The sequence below is a fragment of the Anthonomus grandis genome, chromosome 7 (genome assembly GCF_022605725.1).
Source record: "Anthonomus grandis grandis chromosome 7, icAntGran1.3, whole genome shotgun sequence".
Lineage (NCBI taxonomy): Eukaryota > Metazoa > Arthropoda > Insecta > Coleoptera > Curculionidae > Anthonomus > Anthonomus grandis.
This window is the reverse complement of record NC_065552.1, coordinates 18,947,273-18,964,667: the sequence shown is the minus strand read 5'-3', so window position 1 is coordinate 18,964,667 and position 17,395 is coordinate 18,947,273. Positions and strand designations below refer to the sequence as shown.

At 32.4% G+C, this 17,395-nt stretch overlaps 1 protein-coding gene across 1 annotated transcript in view; it reads left to right on the top strand.

Moving 5' to 3' along the window:
- The first annotated feature begins 16,082 nt into the window (after window positions 1–16,082).
- Window positions 16,083–17,395, top strand: part of LOC126738232 (importin-11) — an 82,554-nt gene continuing 81,241 nt past the window's right edge. Inside the window, exon 1 of the mRNA XM_050443467.1 lies at window positions 16,083–16,476. Within this exon, the coding sequence (XP_050299424.1) occupies window positions 16,330–16,476 (147 nt within the window). The 5' untranslated portion in view covers window positions 16,083–16,329. The remainder of the gene's footprint in view (window positions 16,477–17,395) is intronic.

Genomic DNA, 17,395 nt, shown 5'->3' with positions numbered 1-17,395 from the left:
ATGAAAATGTAAATACGTTAAGTATTCTCCTAGTTTTTATACTATTTTATTAGTATTCTGTAGTTAAAGTTGATTCGTAGGGTTTATTTAGTCCTACTTAGAGTCCTTTTATTCTCACTTGAATGACAATAAAAACGATGACAGCATGCCGACGAAAGAGCGATAGACCGGGGCCAGTTTTACACCTACTTTTTTTCCCAGAATTATCTTGAGATCGCGGTATACCGGCAGCATACTATACCGCGGCGGATTTGCAAAGAGAGACCGCCCGATGCAGGTGTGCGTCGGCATCAGCCCTCAATAGCAGCTCAATGCCCATGCCGCCGTAAAAAAATTGCCTCTAATATTTTAATATTTAGATTATTTTAAAACAGTGGCGTAGGATTAAGTTATATCGTGAATTAAATAGACATAATAATATATTTAGATGAAACGTGGTTTTACGCATGACGTAATCAAATACCATTGGCTTGGGTTGGATTATTATGATGATTAGGTATTATGAATTATATATTGGGACGTATTCACAAAACCACGTATTGTGTTTTGAATACTCTATGCTCAAGAGACAAACAAATCATTATACTTTATGCTGGCAGTACAGAAGGATTTCTTAAAAATGCGTTACTTTTTTCTGCTATAGATATTTCGCAATCTTCTGAAAAGAGTCTTTTAGAATATGAAATATTGGTAAGTATATATGTAAGTGTTTTATATTAATACAAGGTGTCTCAGAAAGTTTTACTTTGAGTACAAAGTAGGTCATCTCGTGAAAGATACTACTAGTTAATAAGGTCTGATGATGCTTTATTTTAAGCGAAACATGTAACCTTCGGGACATAAAAATATTTTGAGACCGAGACTTTTATTTTCTCTCGACTTACGTAAGTCTCTTTGAGATAATGGACGAGTTCTTTCAAAAACTATGGACACAAATCGCACATTATTGTGCATCAAACCGATTCATTATTGCATCTGTCGATTCCGGCAATAAATTTCCAAGGATTGCTTGACCCATTGCGAAAAAGTAGGCAATTTAATATGAACAGCCTTATAAGTTATAAATAAAATAAAAGTGCAAAACTCTGAGACATCTTGTATATTATGTGAATTTTTAAACCACATTGTATATTAAATTAAATTTTATGTCCGGAGAAGGATCTCTATCTTAAAAATAGCTGATTTTTAGTCTCCTAACTTAAAACATTGTATAACGTCAAAACCATAACCCATGTAAGCTTTACAATAATAAACATTTTGGTAGAATTGATTCTAAATCTGTTCAAAACCAAAAACATATTTAGAATTGATAATAATTCATTCAGATCAAAGCAGTTGAAGTAAATTTTTTTAGTAAAACTATTTTTATAAAAAAAACTGAATTGAAAATATTAAGATTATCTTATTATATTACCCACCCGCTTTATTTTAACGGCACGCCTCTGACGGCGCGGCGGCAGAGTTCAATATATTTTTTTGCGGTCGCTTAATATTTGGCTTCTTCAAGTAAGAATAAAAGGACTATACGTTTGGTTTATTATTTTTATCTATATTGTTTAGTTTTTAAGTAGTTCATCGTGTTCGAGAGCCTTATTTTGGCCCCAATTTAGGTTATTTAGGTTATATTATTGTAAATCCCTGTAGTTTTAATTTTCTAGAATTTGTATACTTGCTTGCTTTGACTGCCGGCATTCTCCTAAAATTATTGGTCTCTTTCGTCAAAAACAATGAAGATAATTCTAAATATTTCGAAACATCCGTCGGATTTTAAAAAGGACGCGCTTCGTGATATTTCATTCAGTTTTAATTGTTTATTGTTTAGTTAGTTTTTACCTTGGAAACAATTAAACGACAGTCAAGGCGAGTTAGGTTAGTGTTTTTTGACGTTGACGATAAAAGTGTATTCCTGTTGACAATAAAAGAGTATTCCCGAATTTCGTTACAATATGTATATTTATGCACAACTTCTATACGTAATTTCTTCTTATTTGATGGTCCGGAGCACCACTTTCTTATTCAGAGTTGCGACAGACAGATTCTTCACACACAAATACTATCCTATGCAACATTTGAAAAGAATATAGTATAATATACAGGGTGTCTCACGACGAGTAGACGCGATCAATATTTCGGAAACTAATTATTCAAAAATTTTGAAAATTTGGCAACATGGCACAGTTGATGGCGGCCACACAACTCAAATATTTTGACAATTATAACGTTTCCGGTTACACCGGAAGTAGGGGTCAACTTACTTCTTTTAAATGGAACAACCTATATATTTTTACATTTTTGGCTTCCACGTGAAATTCTAGGTATATTTTATGTATAATATTCTATACCTAAGTATAACCGTTTTTGACATATTTTTAATTTCATGTGAAAACCTATGTTTATAAGCCCTAAAATAGTTACCGATTACTCCCTTTTGGTAGCCTTTATTTATTGGTTAGTTTTGGTTTTATTTAAGAGGAAGGACCACTTTAAACGACTATTTTAATATTTAACTAAAAAAACGATTTAGGGAGGTCAAAAACAAGCATTAAGAATTAAAATGAAAAAAAATGATTAAAACTCAATTTTTTTAAATGGAAACGACTTATTTTTATAATTTTTTCAAGAAAATTAAAAAATAAAGTTAACTTTATATAAGGTTATCAAGTCCAAAAATTGATAGTTTCCTAAATATTGACAGTTTAAATTTGGCCTAATATTAAAAGCCGTAGATAGTCAAAATCGCTCTTATCGTGTGGGTGTATCGGATTATCAACGACAAACTTTTGTAGTTACGTTTCATTTCAATTTGCGCAACAACGTTTTTTAACTACAACGCGTCAGATAAACGAACAGATATATGCAGCGTTAATGTATCAAAAGAAGATAAAATGATAAATGTCAGTGGTTCTAAAACAATTACTTTCATAACAAACATGCCTGTCTCGTTTCAATTGATGGATGACATTATTTGTCACAAGATAATTTAAATTTCAAATTATGGAAAAGAAAAAGCCTTTTTGGGGATTTCTAAATCCTCAAGCCAAAAAAATGGTACTTAATGTTATTAATTACTTCGAGAACGAAAAAGAAAATAAAGGGTTGCCTAAGAAGAAGTAGCTAAAGCGCTTGAAATTAGTTTAAGAATGGTGCAAAAGGTTGTATATGAAAACAAGAACAATCTTATTCCCAAGAAGGAAAAAAAGTGTAAAAGGAAGAAGCCGAAGACTGAAGATTTAAGTGAATGTGTAAAAATGGAAGTAAAGGATAGGATTTATGAACTATATAGGCTAAAAACAAATATAACGCTGCCATTTCTGAGGGATGTTTTAAAGCAACGCGGCACTTTGCAAATTGGACTTTCTGCTTTATCTAAATTAATTAAAAGCATAGGTTTTCGCTATAAAAAAGACTGCAATAGAAGATATTTGTGTGAACTACCAAATATTGTGAGCCAACGAATAGGATTTTTAAGACAATATACACAAAATGAAAAATCAAAGTTAAGGAAAGTGGTATTCTTGGATGAAACTTGGATATTTTCAAACGGGAGTGGAATAAAATCTTGGCAAGATGAATCTGTGAAAAGCGTGAAAAGAAAAAAAGGATGTGGTCAGGGAAAACGATTTATTATTTTACATGCCGGGTCTTCAACGGGATTCGTTCCAGGTGCAAATTTTTTCTTCTAAGTCTAAAAGTATGGATTATCATGACAATATGAATTGCGAAATGTTTGAAACATGGTTAAAGGAACAGTTAATACCGAACTTGCAAGAACCTTCCTTAATAGTAATAGACAATGCGTTGTATCATTCAAGAATTTTGAATAAACAACCAAATAGAAGTTGAAGAAAAAGCAAAGTTTATGAATGGTTAGTAAAAGAAAATCAGAATCCCTTGCCATATATGCTAAAATCCGAACTTCTTTCAATTGCAAAATCGCTGAAAAGGCCAAAAATATATGCTGTTACACGAAATAGTACGTGAATATGGCCATGAAGTTTTAAGGTTGCCACCATACCATTGTCAGTTTAATGCCATTGAGCTCATATGGGTAGGGTCAAAATCTTATTATGAGAAGCATGTGGGTGCTGGGCTTAGATCTGACCAGGTTGAAGCTGTTTGGAATGAGGCATTGAATCATATCACAAAGGAGTATTGGCGGAAATCAGTGGATCACACAACATTATTAGAACCTGGTGGAAGAGTGAAAAAGTACTCGATATCTAAGTTGAACCATCAATCATTGCTCCATTTGAAGAAGATTCGGAAAATGACGAAGAGTTTTCCGACTCTGTTAGTGATAATGATAGTTATAATTAGTTTCTTTTTTTAGTCAAATTTGTTACTTCATTTTTAGACATTCACTTAAATCATCAGTCTTCGGCTTCTTCCTTTTACACTTTGTTTCCTGCTTGGAAATAAGATTGTTCTTGTTTTCATATACAACCTTTTGCACCATTCTTAAACTAATTCCAAGCGCTTTAGCTACTTCTTCTTGTACATTCTAAGCAATCCCTTATTTTCTTTTTCGTTATTAAAATAATTAGTTTTCTTTTTGCATTTCGTTTATTATTTAGGTATGATTAAAAAGTACAAAATTTTTTTTTTAAGCATAGCTAAGTAAATAAATTGGTGAATGCGCTGGGAGATAGATATGCCCGGCGCATTCTCCATTTTTTTTAATAGTTAGTTTCAATCTTTTTTTGCCTTGTAATGTGTAAATAAATAAATATTCATAAGAAAACGACATTTTAAAGAACTGTCGTAGCTTCCCTCATATTTATCTTTTTAAAAAAAGCTAAATAAATAAATTGGTGAATGCCCTGGGAGAGAGAAATGCCCGTCGCATTCACCAGTTTTTTTTTTAGTTATTTTTTATCTTTTTTTGACTTTTAACTGATATAAAAGAAAAGATAACACAACTTTTTTAATTTTCTGTGGATCAACTTATAGATTGGGTCGAACGACAAATAATAAATAATAAAAGTAAAATGTAATTTTAAAAGTGAGATTGTAACATGAACTTGCCTTTAAACAAAGAAAGTAATTTTCTGTCTCTGACTGCACTGCATCACATACAATACAAATTAATTGTTTGTCATTATACCAAAATGTATAGTTTCCCAATAATTATTACAAAAAAACACAATCACGCATAAACAAAGAAGAAGACAAGATCAAATAATCGTTAAAAATTAGACGATGTGCCCTGAAATCGACAAATTAGTATGTTATGCACATACATAGGGTCATGCTAAATCGTATACTAATTTCTCAAAAATTTAGGTAACAACCATTTTTAAATGAAATATGTACAATTTTAATGAAAGGCTAGGGAGCCATTTTTGCTCTCATAAAAAAATATAAAATGCTTAGATTTAGATATTATTGCGTAAAGAAAAATTGTTATTGAGAATTCCGTCTATTTCGGACAATTTTTCAAAAAAGAAAAGTAAATATTATGTCTGGCAACCTAGCAGAATAATGGGGATTCTAGGCATATACCGATGAGGCGTATACCCAACGGGCTTTATACTTATGGGCTTTTTCACGTCATGAAAGGAAATAACCAACGTATGTTTTACATGTCGAATCTCGGATACGTAGTATTCCGCAGACATTTTTACGGCGTTAAAGGCATCACGTCAGTTAATAATTATGATCTAAGGTGTATACGCGGCTTTAATATGTCACATGACGGCGTTCAATGTATTGTCAAACTCTCAAGGAAATAACATTTTGGCAGCCACTGATTTTTCAATTTGATTCATATTACGATAAGAGCGAAGGCGACTATAGTTATACACGGCTCAAGGATTGTTGATTTGATCATGACGGTTATCATAGTAACCGCTAGAAGCGGCAGTAAGACAATGGATTATATACATTAAATTTATAAGTGACTTGCTATTTAGGGTTTCTTCGTAAAAGTATAATTTAATGTATAATTTAATTAAAAAGTGTACATTTCTGTTATAATCTATTATCTTGCTGTTGCTTGTAGCGGGTACTATAACAACCGTCATAGTCAACTAATCAACAATCCTTCAGCCGTGTACAACTATACGGCTTTTAATATTAGGCCAAATTTAAACTGTAAATATTTCGGAAACTATCAATTTTTGAACTAGATAACCTTATATAAAGTTAACCTTATTTTTAATTATCTCTATGAAAAAAATATAAAAATAAGGGGTTTCCATTTAAAAAAATTGACTTTTAATGATTTTTTCATTTTAATTTAATACTATTAATAGTATTATTAATAATGTTAGTAACTATTAATAATGCTAGTTTTTGACCCTCTATATCTTTTTTTTTGACAAATATTAAAATAGCCTTTTACAGTGGTCCTTCCTTTAAAATAAAACCTAAATTAACCAATAAGTAAAGGCTACTAAAAGGGAGTAATCGGTTATTATGTTAGGGCTTATAAAAATAGGTTTACATATGAAATTCAAAATATGTCAAAAACCGTTACGCTTAGGTATAGGACATTATGCACGAAATATACCTAGATTTTCACGAGAAAGCCAAAAATGTAAAAATATATAGGGTGTTCCAATTAAAATAACGAAGTTGACACCTACTTCCGATATAACCGGAAACGTTACAACTGTCAAAATATGGTAATTGGTAATTTTGCGTTAATTGGTATTTTATCTCAATTTATTTCGCACACGACACCACAATCAACATTTTTTCTTTAACAATCTAAACAGCAAACATAACCTTTTTCTGGAGTTCTGTATAACTGAAAGAATAACCCATAAACCCAAGTTTAAAACCAGGTAATAACTGGTAAATACCAAAAGTCAATCAGCTGATTCGTGACGTCACGCTTTCCCCTACTTCAGTTGAAACCAGAATCGCAGAAACGCATTGGTAGAAATTCTAAATACCAACTCAGGATTATTCCACGCTAAAAATCGGCTATACATAGACCGATTTTAGGCGAATAACCAAAGCGTTTTGGTTTTTACCAATTTCCGACTGGTATTTACCAAAACGTTTAGGTGCTGTTGGTTTTTAAAATATATACCTTAATTACCTTAATTACCTATAAATACCTAATTGTCTAGTAGTTTTTCATTTTTGGTTAAATGGTTATTTGAAATGCCAAAACATCCTAAAAAAATAATAAAAATAAAGTCTGAGTGTATATACGTTGTACTCGATTAGCTGAAGTTCTGTTGAAGGCACTTTATTAGAACGGATATATTTCTCATTCAAAGCAAGAATTATTTCTTGCGTTTTGGAATAAAGTGACTGCCGTAAATATTTTAAAACTACACGAAATTTTCATTAAAAAAATCGACAGCCAGTAAGCAGATAAGTCTTATTCTTGGATTAGCAATATCAGCATTACAAATAGGGTTGGTCATGATGGATAATTAAATGAATGTAACAAAAAATACTTCTAAAATAACAAAACATAGATCCTAAATAATGTCCAAATAAACGAAATTAGAAATTATAGGAACTACAAACACAAGAAATAAATACAAGAGATTAAGAATTATGGAAAACTAACGGCGAGACGCCATTTTCAAAAATAAAATTAAATAGAAAAAAGACACAGCGATAGTTTATTTGAAAGCTCCGACTGAATACTTTACGCTTTATCCTAGAATATTAAGTCATTACTTCTACCCATAGCAAAATGGCAGCCTTTAAAATCTTATTTTTCGCATTTTTATTTATGTTTATTTTCTTTCCTATACACCTGTTCAGGTGTAATTTGTTTATACAGTTTTTTTAGTTGTTTTTTCGTCAATGTCAAAAAAAAATGAAAAAACTCTACAAACAAAAAACACACCTACAAACAAAAGATGTAGTAAAGAAAACAAAAATGCAAGAAATAAGATTTTGAACGGCTGTCAGACTGTATGTATATTGTACTCGAGGTAGATGTATGAAAGCACTGATTAAAGAAATATGACAAAATTTAAATAATATTACTTAAATGTTGTTATATTTGTTCGCTTAAGCCTGGCTCATAAATTCCGTATGGTATGCAGTAAGAAGTATGACATAAGAAGAAAGCTCCATGCAGTAAGGATCGTGAGAATTCATAAATTAAAAATCTAAGAAGTAAAAAAGCGTAGCAAAATTCATGCGTAGTCTCTCTTCCTGAATATTTCTCTCTCCGAAATCTCGGTCAAAATCAAACAAAAATTAATCATAATTGTCAGCTCAGCTGTTAATGTCAACCTTTATTCTTTATTCTACTAGCCTACCCTTTTGATTAGTTATATTGGCGAACATTGCCGTTCACTTACGATTCCGTAAGTATGACGCAAGAAATAAATTTAAACAATTTCATGCGTCTTACTTCTTACTGCTTACGGTACGAAACTTATAAACCAGGCTTAAATATATTAAAAAAAAGGAATAAATATTTTGTCAAGATGTCATTTTAAAATGTGTCACCGCTGACATATATATCATCGTCATCATTTGTAGCTCTACAACCATATACTCATAAACCCCTTTATAAATAAGAGTTTATAAGTATATGTCTACAACCATTGGTGGATCTTGGCTGATTGCACGACCATTCTCCACCCTTCTCTATCTTGCAGCAATTCAGGATCGTATTCTATTCCCATTGCGCTCAAATCCTCATAGATCTCCGCCCTTCCGGATTTTGTTCCCAGACCATTTTGGTGACTTGCGCGCCTGGTTGTCGGAATATATGTCCACCATATCTTAAAACCGTACGGCATTAATTTCTTTAATAATGTCTGATTCCTCATAGAGGTCAGTCAGTTGTTTGTTCTTGGACGGAACTGGTCTGTTTTGCATGTATGAAATAACAAATAAAACTCCGGGCTGATTCGTAAACAAATTTAATAATCTAACTGAAGATATGAAAATACAATATATTACAGGATAATATTACGACAAAGAAAATAACAAAAGTTGATAGAACGACCGATGTGCATCCCGAAATCAAAATTAGCCGACTTACTAAATTTCGCGCCGCGATCATCATACTACTGGGTTTGCCAAATAGTTCCTGGAATGCTTTGTTACTATATTAGGCGTTTTCAGAAATTTTGTATTGGAGAGTTTACGCAAAGATATATTTTATTATTCAGTTCGTTTTTTATGGATTTTTAACATCTTCCCCGGAGGGCGAATGTGTAGCATTCCTCGAGGTGCAATAAATCGCCTTTAATGTAGCTTTCAGTGTTAAGGCTCGGGACTAGCTCTAAATGTACCGCACGTATTACTGCACAGGTAAGCAACATTATATACACTTTAACTCTTTGTCCATGCTGCAAAATATACAATGGTGCGGCAAAATCTACCCCTGTAATTTTAAATGGTGAAGCTTCCGTCATTCGTTCTCTTGGAAGCGATGCAAAACATTCGTTTCCTACCCTTCCTCTTAGTCGTAAATATTTTAAACCTTAGCCTAAAAGAGTCTTTATTCGTTGACGACCTTGAAGAATCCAGTATTTGCTTCTAGATTGTGAAAATGTACTATTAATACCACTTTTAATTATATCTTCATGACACTGCCAAATTATCTTATCAGTCAGAAATGACTTTTTCGGATCTAGTATCATAGGGCAAAGTTGCTTCCTCTAATCTACTTTTTACTCTAAGTAGTCCATTCCCATTTAGAAATTACCGTAGTGATATGATTGATGATTTAGAACTTATATAAATATTTTTCTGGAGGCACTTACTCTCTTCTAAAAACTCGTGGGCTTGAACAATTCTTGTCACGTAATTTAATTTCAGCCATTTAATTTTCGTAAACGTTCGTTTCAAAATCGTTTAACGTACGCTGTTACTCGAATAACCTTTTCGATATCTTTACTATATCTATCAAAATCGACAAGTGTTTCTGATGATGCGTTATTCTCAACATTCACTAATAATATCTTAATTTCTAGTAATTCGTCACCAATTTCATGATATCCATCAGGTGGCCAATTCTCGTGACTTTCTTGTAACCATCCTGGTCCATATTTCCAAAAACTTGACTCCAATAACATTTTAGATTAAACTCCTCTAATGAGTAAATCTGCGGGGTTGTCTTTTCCAGGACAATATTTTCAATTTCCTTTGACAAGTCGCTGAATTTCTCCTACCCTATTCTGAACATAAGGTTTTCATTTCGTTGCTCTACCTCTAATCCAATATAATGCGATCTTGGAATCAGACCATAAATAAGCTGATAAAAAATTTAAGTTAACGTTATTCCTAATATAGCGTTGGAGGTGAGCGGCACATAAAGCAGCAGTCAATTCTAGCCTTGGCAAAGTAAGTTCTTTATTTCCCTTTTCGTTTAAAGGAGTCGATTTTTTGACAACAAATACATAACCTTTCTAGAAAGAAGAATTTTTGCATAAGCAACTGCTCCATAGGCCTGTGGACTTGCATCTGCAAAAATATGAAGCTCAACATCATTTATTTTTCTGTAAGATACGACACACCTCTCAATGTGCATATCAATAAGTTTTAGAATCTCTGAAAACCATTTAAACCAAACCTCCTTCAAATCTAAAGGCAACTCAATATCCTATTCTAAATTTACCTTCCAAATTCTTTGCAGCTGAATTTTACCTCTATTTGTAAATAGTTCCAAAATGCTCAATGGATCAAACACTTTAGCAATTGCTTGTAAAACGATTCGTTTCGTTGGAAATGTGGTAGATAAATTAAATAAAGACGATAAATCTATTGTTAGTTGATACGAACAAGTAATCCCATGTAACGCCTAAAACTTTTTTTACTTGGGCAATTTCTGATACGTTATAATTTTTTTTTAAATATTCGTTCATTCTTGGATCATTTAAAAGCCAATTCCTCGCCGATGACATAATCTCTTTTGATTACTCGTAAATTTCCACAGACTTTTAAAATTAATCCATAGAAAGAATCGCATCATCAGCGTAAAATGAACTAGTTAACAATGTAGCCGTCTCTTTAAAAAGTTTTTATTGGTTATTTAAATGCTTTCTAAGTGAGCCGATAACAAAAAGGAGCTCGATGATACACCAAAGGTAACTCTTTTCATTCGATACGTCACAATGTTTGACAGGCCATTGGTACTGCTATCTAAGTCATCCTCGAACGACAAAAATAAATGACAATCACGATCGTTTTCTGCAAGCGAAATTTGCAGAAAAGCCTTTTCTACATCCGCTATAAGAGCGATAGAACCAACTCTAAAGTTTAAAAGAATTTTAAGTATATCAGGCACTATGTTTTCCCCAATAAATAGCTGCTCGTTTAATGAAAGATAGCCTGGTGCATGCGCGGATCCATCAAACACTACCTGTACTTTCGTTGTGTCTCTATCATCAGGATAAAAAGGTCTATGTGGCATAAAATATTTATGCTGATTATCAGATTCAGATGTTACTTGTTCGGCACAGTCATTTTTTATATATTCACGTACTGCTTCATCATATTCATTAAGTTTGCTTAGTTTATTATGTCGCGATATTAAGTTTTTAACGCACACCAAAGCACCAGAAAAATTTTAATCTAATGTTGCGTTCAATTTCCATGGCAATGACACTTCATACCACCCGTTTTTTAAATTAATGTTATCGCGCATAAAAGTTTTAGTAAAATCGCTAATTGCAGTTTCGTTCGAATTGATACCTAATGTTTTTAATTTCCAAAACCGTTCAATATCAAAGTTCTCGGAAAAAACGTTCGTCTGCTCGTACATTAAGTACTGTTACTAAATTAAAATTTGCAAAAAAGTCATTACTATTCGATGTACCCTGAGAACCATGTAAAGTCCAGCCAAATTTAGTGTCTACCGCCACTAGTTCATTGGACAGTCGTTTTGTGTCACCTATGACAACTTTCCAATAATTGTCTGCACCGAGCAACTGCATGAGCACTGTTATACCACTAATGTCTCTGTCACCCATACTAATATGCGCTAAACGATATTTTAATGAGAATTCCCAAATTGTGAAATCTTCCATAGCTGGCGGTTGGAGGGAATCGAAGCAAATCTGAAGAACTTCGATCGCTGAAATTTCGATTAGGTCTTCCATCATCAATCACCAAACGAATAATTACGCTATCATTATTATTTAATATAAAAGCACAGGCCGTTTGTAAATAAACTTTATTTTGCACGTTAGATAATAGCGCCGATATACTACTCGTTGGAGGCTGTTGGGGATCATTATCGCGGGTATTATTCATTGGACGCTCGCTTGAACGCAAACTAGGGGGTCGCACATCGATGTAGCATGCTTTCGTTTACATTTTTTACAAAAAATATTTACACGACAATTTTAACAAAGTATGATTAAACTTAAACACACCTAATGGTTGTTGTACACCTAAAACAACAACCATTTTGTTTTAACAAATTCATTCATTGAGAAATATTCATAGAACTAAGACCTTCAGCTGACTGATGATTATATACCTTACAAAACAAACAACCATTTTTATCAAACGATAATAAACTTGCAGTTGTAAAAGAATTATCGTAACGCTTATCATATTTCTTAACAAAATGCTTATCTTTATTAAATTTGTCTCTAGGTTAAAAATCACTACTTGAACTGCACCGATCCTGTTTGATAGAGTCTAACTCGATTTTTAAGAACATCAATATCTAAACACAATCTGCGTTGAAAAGTCCTCGTTACTATCTAACCCGCCATTCGATACAATACTATTCAAATCATTGTGATTAACCGAATATTTTTATTTATTAAACGCGATTCGCATATTTTAAGGCAAAGCTTTAAAAATTATTGACTACAAGCAGTCCGTACTGTTCCGAAGATAGTCTTAAGAGATCGCACTGAAGTCGCGACCGAATTATACATTTTTCGTAAACCAAAAATGCCTCGATCATGTTTAACTGCCAAATCAAAGGAAGTTTTTGTATATAAGAATCTATAATACATTCAGGGCTGGGATTCTAAAATCACGATTCGACACGATTACTCGATATGACTGATTTTAAATAAAATTTTCAGTCGTGAGTGTCTTGCGGATTGCCTAGTTTTTAACGATTTGTCGACGACAGGATTGGGTATATCGTTCTTCTTCCGTTTTTAATACGTTCATAATGTTACAGCATCCTTTTTTAAACATATTTGTTTCATTTATTGTTTACCAATAGTCATACCAGGTTTTCATTAGTATATCAAGAAGCTTTTTTAAACACAACAACTAACAGATTTAATTCGACCCTATTTTCCACAACCTTCTGTTAATAATAGAGGTAGAGGAAGTAGAGTTACCATTGAATGGGCAGTTTTAGTATGTTAAGATTTTATGCCACAGATTGTTACCAAAGAAGCATTCGACAAGAATTTAAATTTGGAATTAGCAAAACTACTACAAGTCGTTGGATCCATAAAATTACTGAAATTATTGACAATCACCTTGCAGACCAATTCATTCATTTTTCAAATATAAGAGATGAAAGATAAATTAATAAATTAACATTAATAGAGAGATCAAATTTCTCTGGTGTTATAGGTCCTATTGATTGCCCCATGTTGCCATATTAAAATCAAAAGTGGATGAACACAACAAGTTTTTATGATTTTCCATGAATTCAATTATTTTCCTATGGGTAGCGGTGGTTTAAAACGATTTTTTTTTATTTTAAAGAAATAATATGGGCATATATTTAAATAAAAACATACGAAGGCCAAAAAAATTAACAAAATAAATAAAAATTCTTAGTGTTTATCAATAGAAAAGACAATTTTTCCTTGTGACGTTTCCATTTGTCAAATATAAGGGAAAATAACAAATATATACCAAGAAACCTAAATCAAATCAAATAAAACGAGTTTAGCCGACGATTGAAATTTAGAATCACCCTTGTCCTCACGACTGAGTCGCGATCGAATTCGAAGTCGTGATCGTATCGAGATCGAGTCGTGATTTTAAAATACCAGCCCAGAATTAGAATATTCTTCAATTAAAAGATCGATAGCGTCTTTATAAGAATTTTGGCTTAAAGTTAGACCCGAAATGGTCACCATCGCTTTTCCAGAAAGATAACTTTTTAAATATGCCAATTTCGTTGTATCGTTTATACTATTTATTATTATTATGCACCGTGATTTTAAACTGTTTCTAAAATGCAAGCCAGATAGCAATATCACCGTTAAAAATTGGTAACTCTAATATAGACAACCTTACCGAGAGCAATCCTATATTTTTAGCGTTACCGTCCACAGTCAATGTACGATTTTCCTGTTTCATTGGTCCTTGGAAATCTGTAGCAGGCTCGGACAGCACCCCGTTTTGCAATTTTAGGCGATATTCCAAACCTGCCACACTATGTATAGCCAAGTCTTGAGTTTACACTATTCAAATTCCTGTAAAGTGCCTCAATTCGTTCAATTAAAACCGTTACATCACTAAGGTTTAACAAGTCTTCCGAAGCTAGCATAGCTTTCGCAGTGTTTGAACGCTTATTAAACTAGCCCGATACGGTTTACGAAGTCCGAGATCCATTTTTATTTCACTTTATGTCATGCCGTTAAATGTTCAAAAAGCTCGTTCAGTTTTTTTTTTACAAAAAACTCATTAAATATCCAGTCAAACCACAAATTTCCCGGGTTTCGGCACCAAAAATATAAAATAACAAATAAAACTCCGGGCTGATTCGTAAACAAATTTAAACTGAAGAAAATACGATATATTACAGGATAATATTACGCGACAAAGAAAATAACAAAAGTTGATAGAACGATGTGCATCCCGAAATCAAAATTAGCCGACTAACATAATTTCGCGCTGCAATCATCATAATTCATACTACTGGGTTTGCAAAATAGTTCCCGGATCGCTTTCTTACTATATTAGGCGTTCTCAGAAATTTTGTATTGGAGAGTTTACGCATAGATATTATATTATTCAGTTTGTTTTTTATGATTTTTAACAGCACGGTCCAAAGATCTTGCGCAGAACTTTTCATTCGAAAGACTTTTGCTTGCCCTCGTTTGACGACTCTCATATCATACATGACCACATATGACTGTTTTATATATTTTAAATTTTGATTTTCGAGATTTTTGCTGTTAACTACTTTTAGAGTATGCATGACTTCGTCGAATATACTGCTTTTTTCGTTAATTGTGACCCCTAGGTACCTAAAACTTGTTAATCTCTCGAAAGTTTACTCTCCCATTGTAACATATTGCCCTATCCTATCTCTTCACGTTCTTTTACCAACATATATGTATTTCGTTAATTTTAAGATCCATTACTTCCGCCTGTGTTTCAACTTTATTGAATAACTCCTTTACCGTTATTACGATATTTTGAAGCACGTCAATGTCATGGGAGAAAGCCAGAAGAACTCTTGGATCATGAAAACCAAAATCTCCGTGGTCAATTCCGCCGCTCTCTAAGCTTTTTCCAAGGCAATATTGAACAATATCGCGGAGAGAGATTCACCTTGCTTTAGGCTCTCCGACACCTCAAACACATCCAATATTATCTCACCCACTTTCACTCTTTCTGGAGCCGTTGAAGTGTCAACGGTATACTTGTTAATTTGATTAGCTTTTGGAAATTCCTAGCTCTACCATTGCGGGCCATAACTTAACCCTTACTACTACTAATCGAATGCTGGTCTCCCAGGCCCGACTATACGATGGGTTTAAGGTTTAAGGCATTACAACAGTATGTTTGCAAGGATGTCATAAGACGTGTTGATTAAGGATATCCCTCTGTAGTTACTGCGTTTTGTTCTGCCTCCCTTTTTATGGATAGAAATGGTCAGACATTCATTCTTCCCCCCACTCTTCTGGTATTTTCTCTACATTAGAGTAATGAGTCTATGCAGCTATTTATGTTTATGTTGTCTTTTCCTGGAGCTTTGTTAAACTGATTGAGTTATATATCTTTGTAAATCTTTAAGGTACTATTAATGCAATTCATAAATATGTATAATTTTGATTTTGTTTTCTGTTGAAAATATTGAAGCAGTATTACCGCTATTTTACAAATTTAAAATCAACCAATAGAAAGAAATATAATCGGCATTTCCCAACCTTATGGACTGTGCTTTAGTCACGTATTCATACAAGCACATTGACAGGAGTTTGACGTAACCGTAAATCGTAAAGTGATAAAAACAAAACAAATGGAGAAATTATTATAAATTATATCTATAACCCTACATCAAAAAACTTGTTTATATTAATTATAAATACCCTAAATAGCGTTCAATGGTTTAATAAAAATTTAACTTTTCTTTGCCTACGTGCTTGTTAATCCATTTGTCTAGAGTTTTACATCATATTGTTTATCTACTGTTAGAAAGGAAATTTATGTTTTCTCTTATAATAATTAAAAATGAATTCAGCTAGTACTACTACTACACGTGATTCAGTTCTGGACGTGCTACAGCGGGCCTCCAGTCAAGATCCACATATTTTGAAGCCTGCAGAGCTTACACTCCAAGAATGGGAAACTCAGCCTGGATTTTATAGTGCCCTCTATGTAAGTACACTAATTTTTCTTTCAGGAAGGTACTTTTATTTATAAAAAAAATACGGTGGAGAATTACGAACTAACGATGGAGATTTGGATGATACTCTACTGTCTTTCAAGCTAAATTCGGATCAAGAACTCACTTTTTGTGAATTAGGAAATATTTTATATAGTTCTGATCAAAATTACGTTCAGATGCATTTTTCTGTTTCCTATAGGGCCAGCACAACCAAGTGTGCTAATTGTGTAGGAAAATGGATTTAGACCTGTAATTCCGTTCTCTATGTGGTAAATGTACCTTTTAGCATTGCTTTAAACAGTTTTTTTTTACTATTTATTAATTTTATAATTTTTTTTATCTATCTTTTTAATGTCAAGAAGAGATCACTGACCGGAAATATTTTTCACAACACTCCAAATGCTAAAAGTCATGGCACTACTCACTAACTGCAAATATAATAAGTATTTTTCATATTGTTAATTTTTTATTATTTTGTATGATTTTCCTTTACTGTTATTACTTTATATAAAATATTTACCTCCTATACTAAATTAAATAACATTAATATATTTTTCAGTCCTAATTAATAAAATGATTTGTAAAATTTTGCATGTTGTATAATTAAAGTTATGATTTTTATTATTTTAAATATTAGTATTATTGGTTTATATATACATTTAAAAAAGCATACTCATATAAGTTCATTGTATAAGCAAATACAAAAAACATATGCATCTCTCAGATTGTCTGTTGCCAACATGGGTCACTCATGAACCGACAGGGTATTATTTTTGTTTTGTTGAAAAATAGTTATACAACATATGTCAAGAATAGAGCATATTTCAGTATTCAGATATTTTATCTTAGGTGAACCTTTTTTTTTTTTAAAACACTCTGTCCTGACATTGCCATGCCTTTTTATTTTAG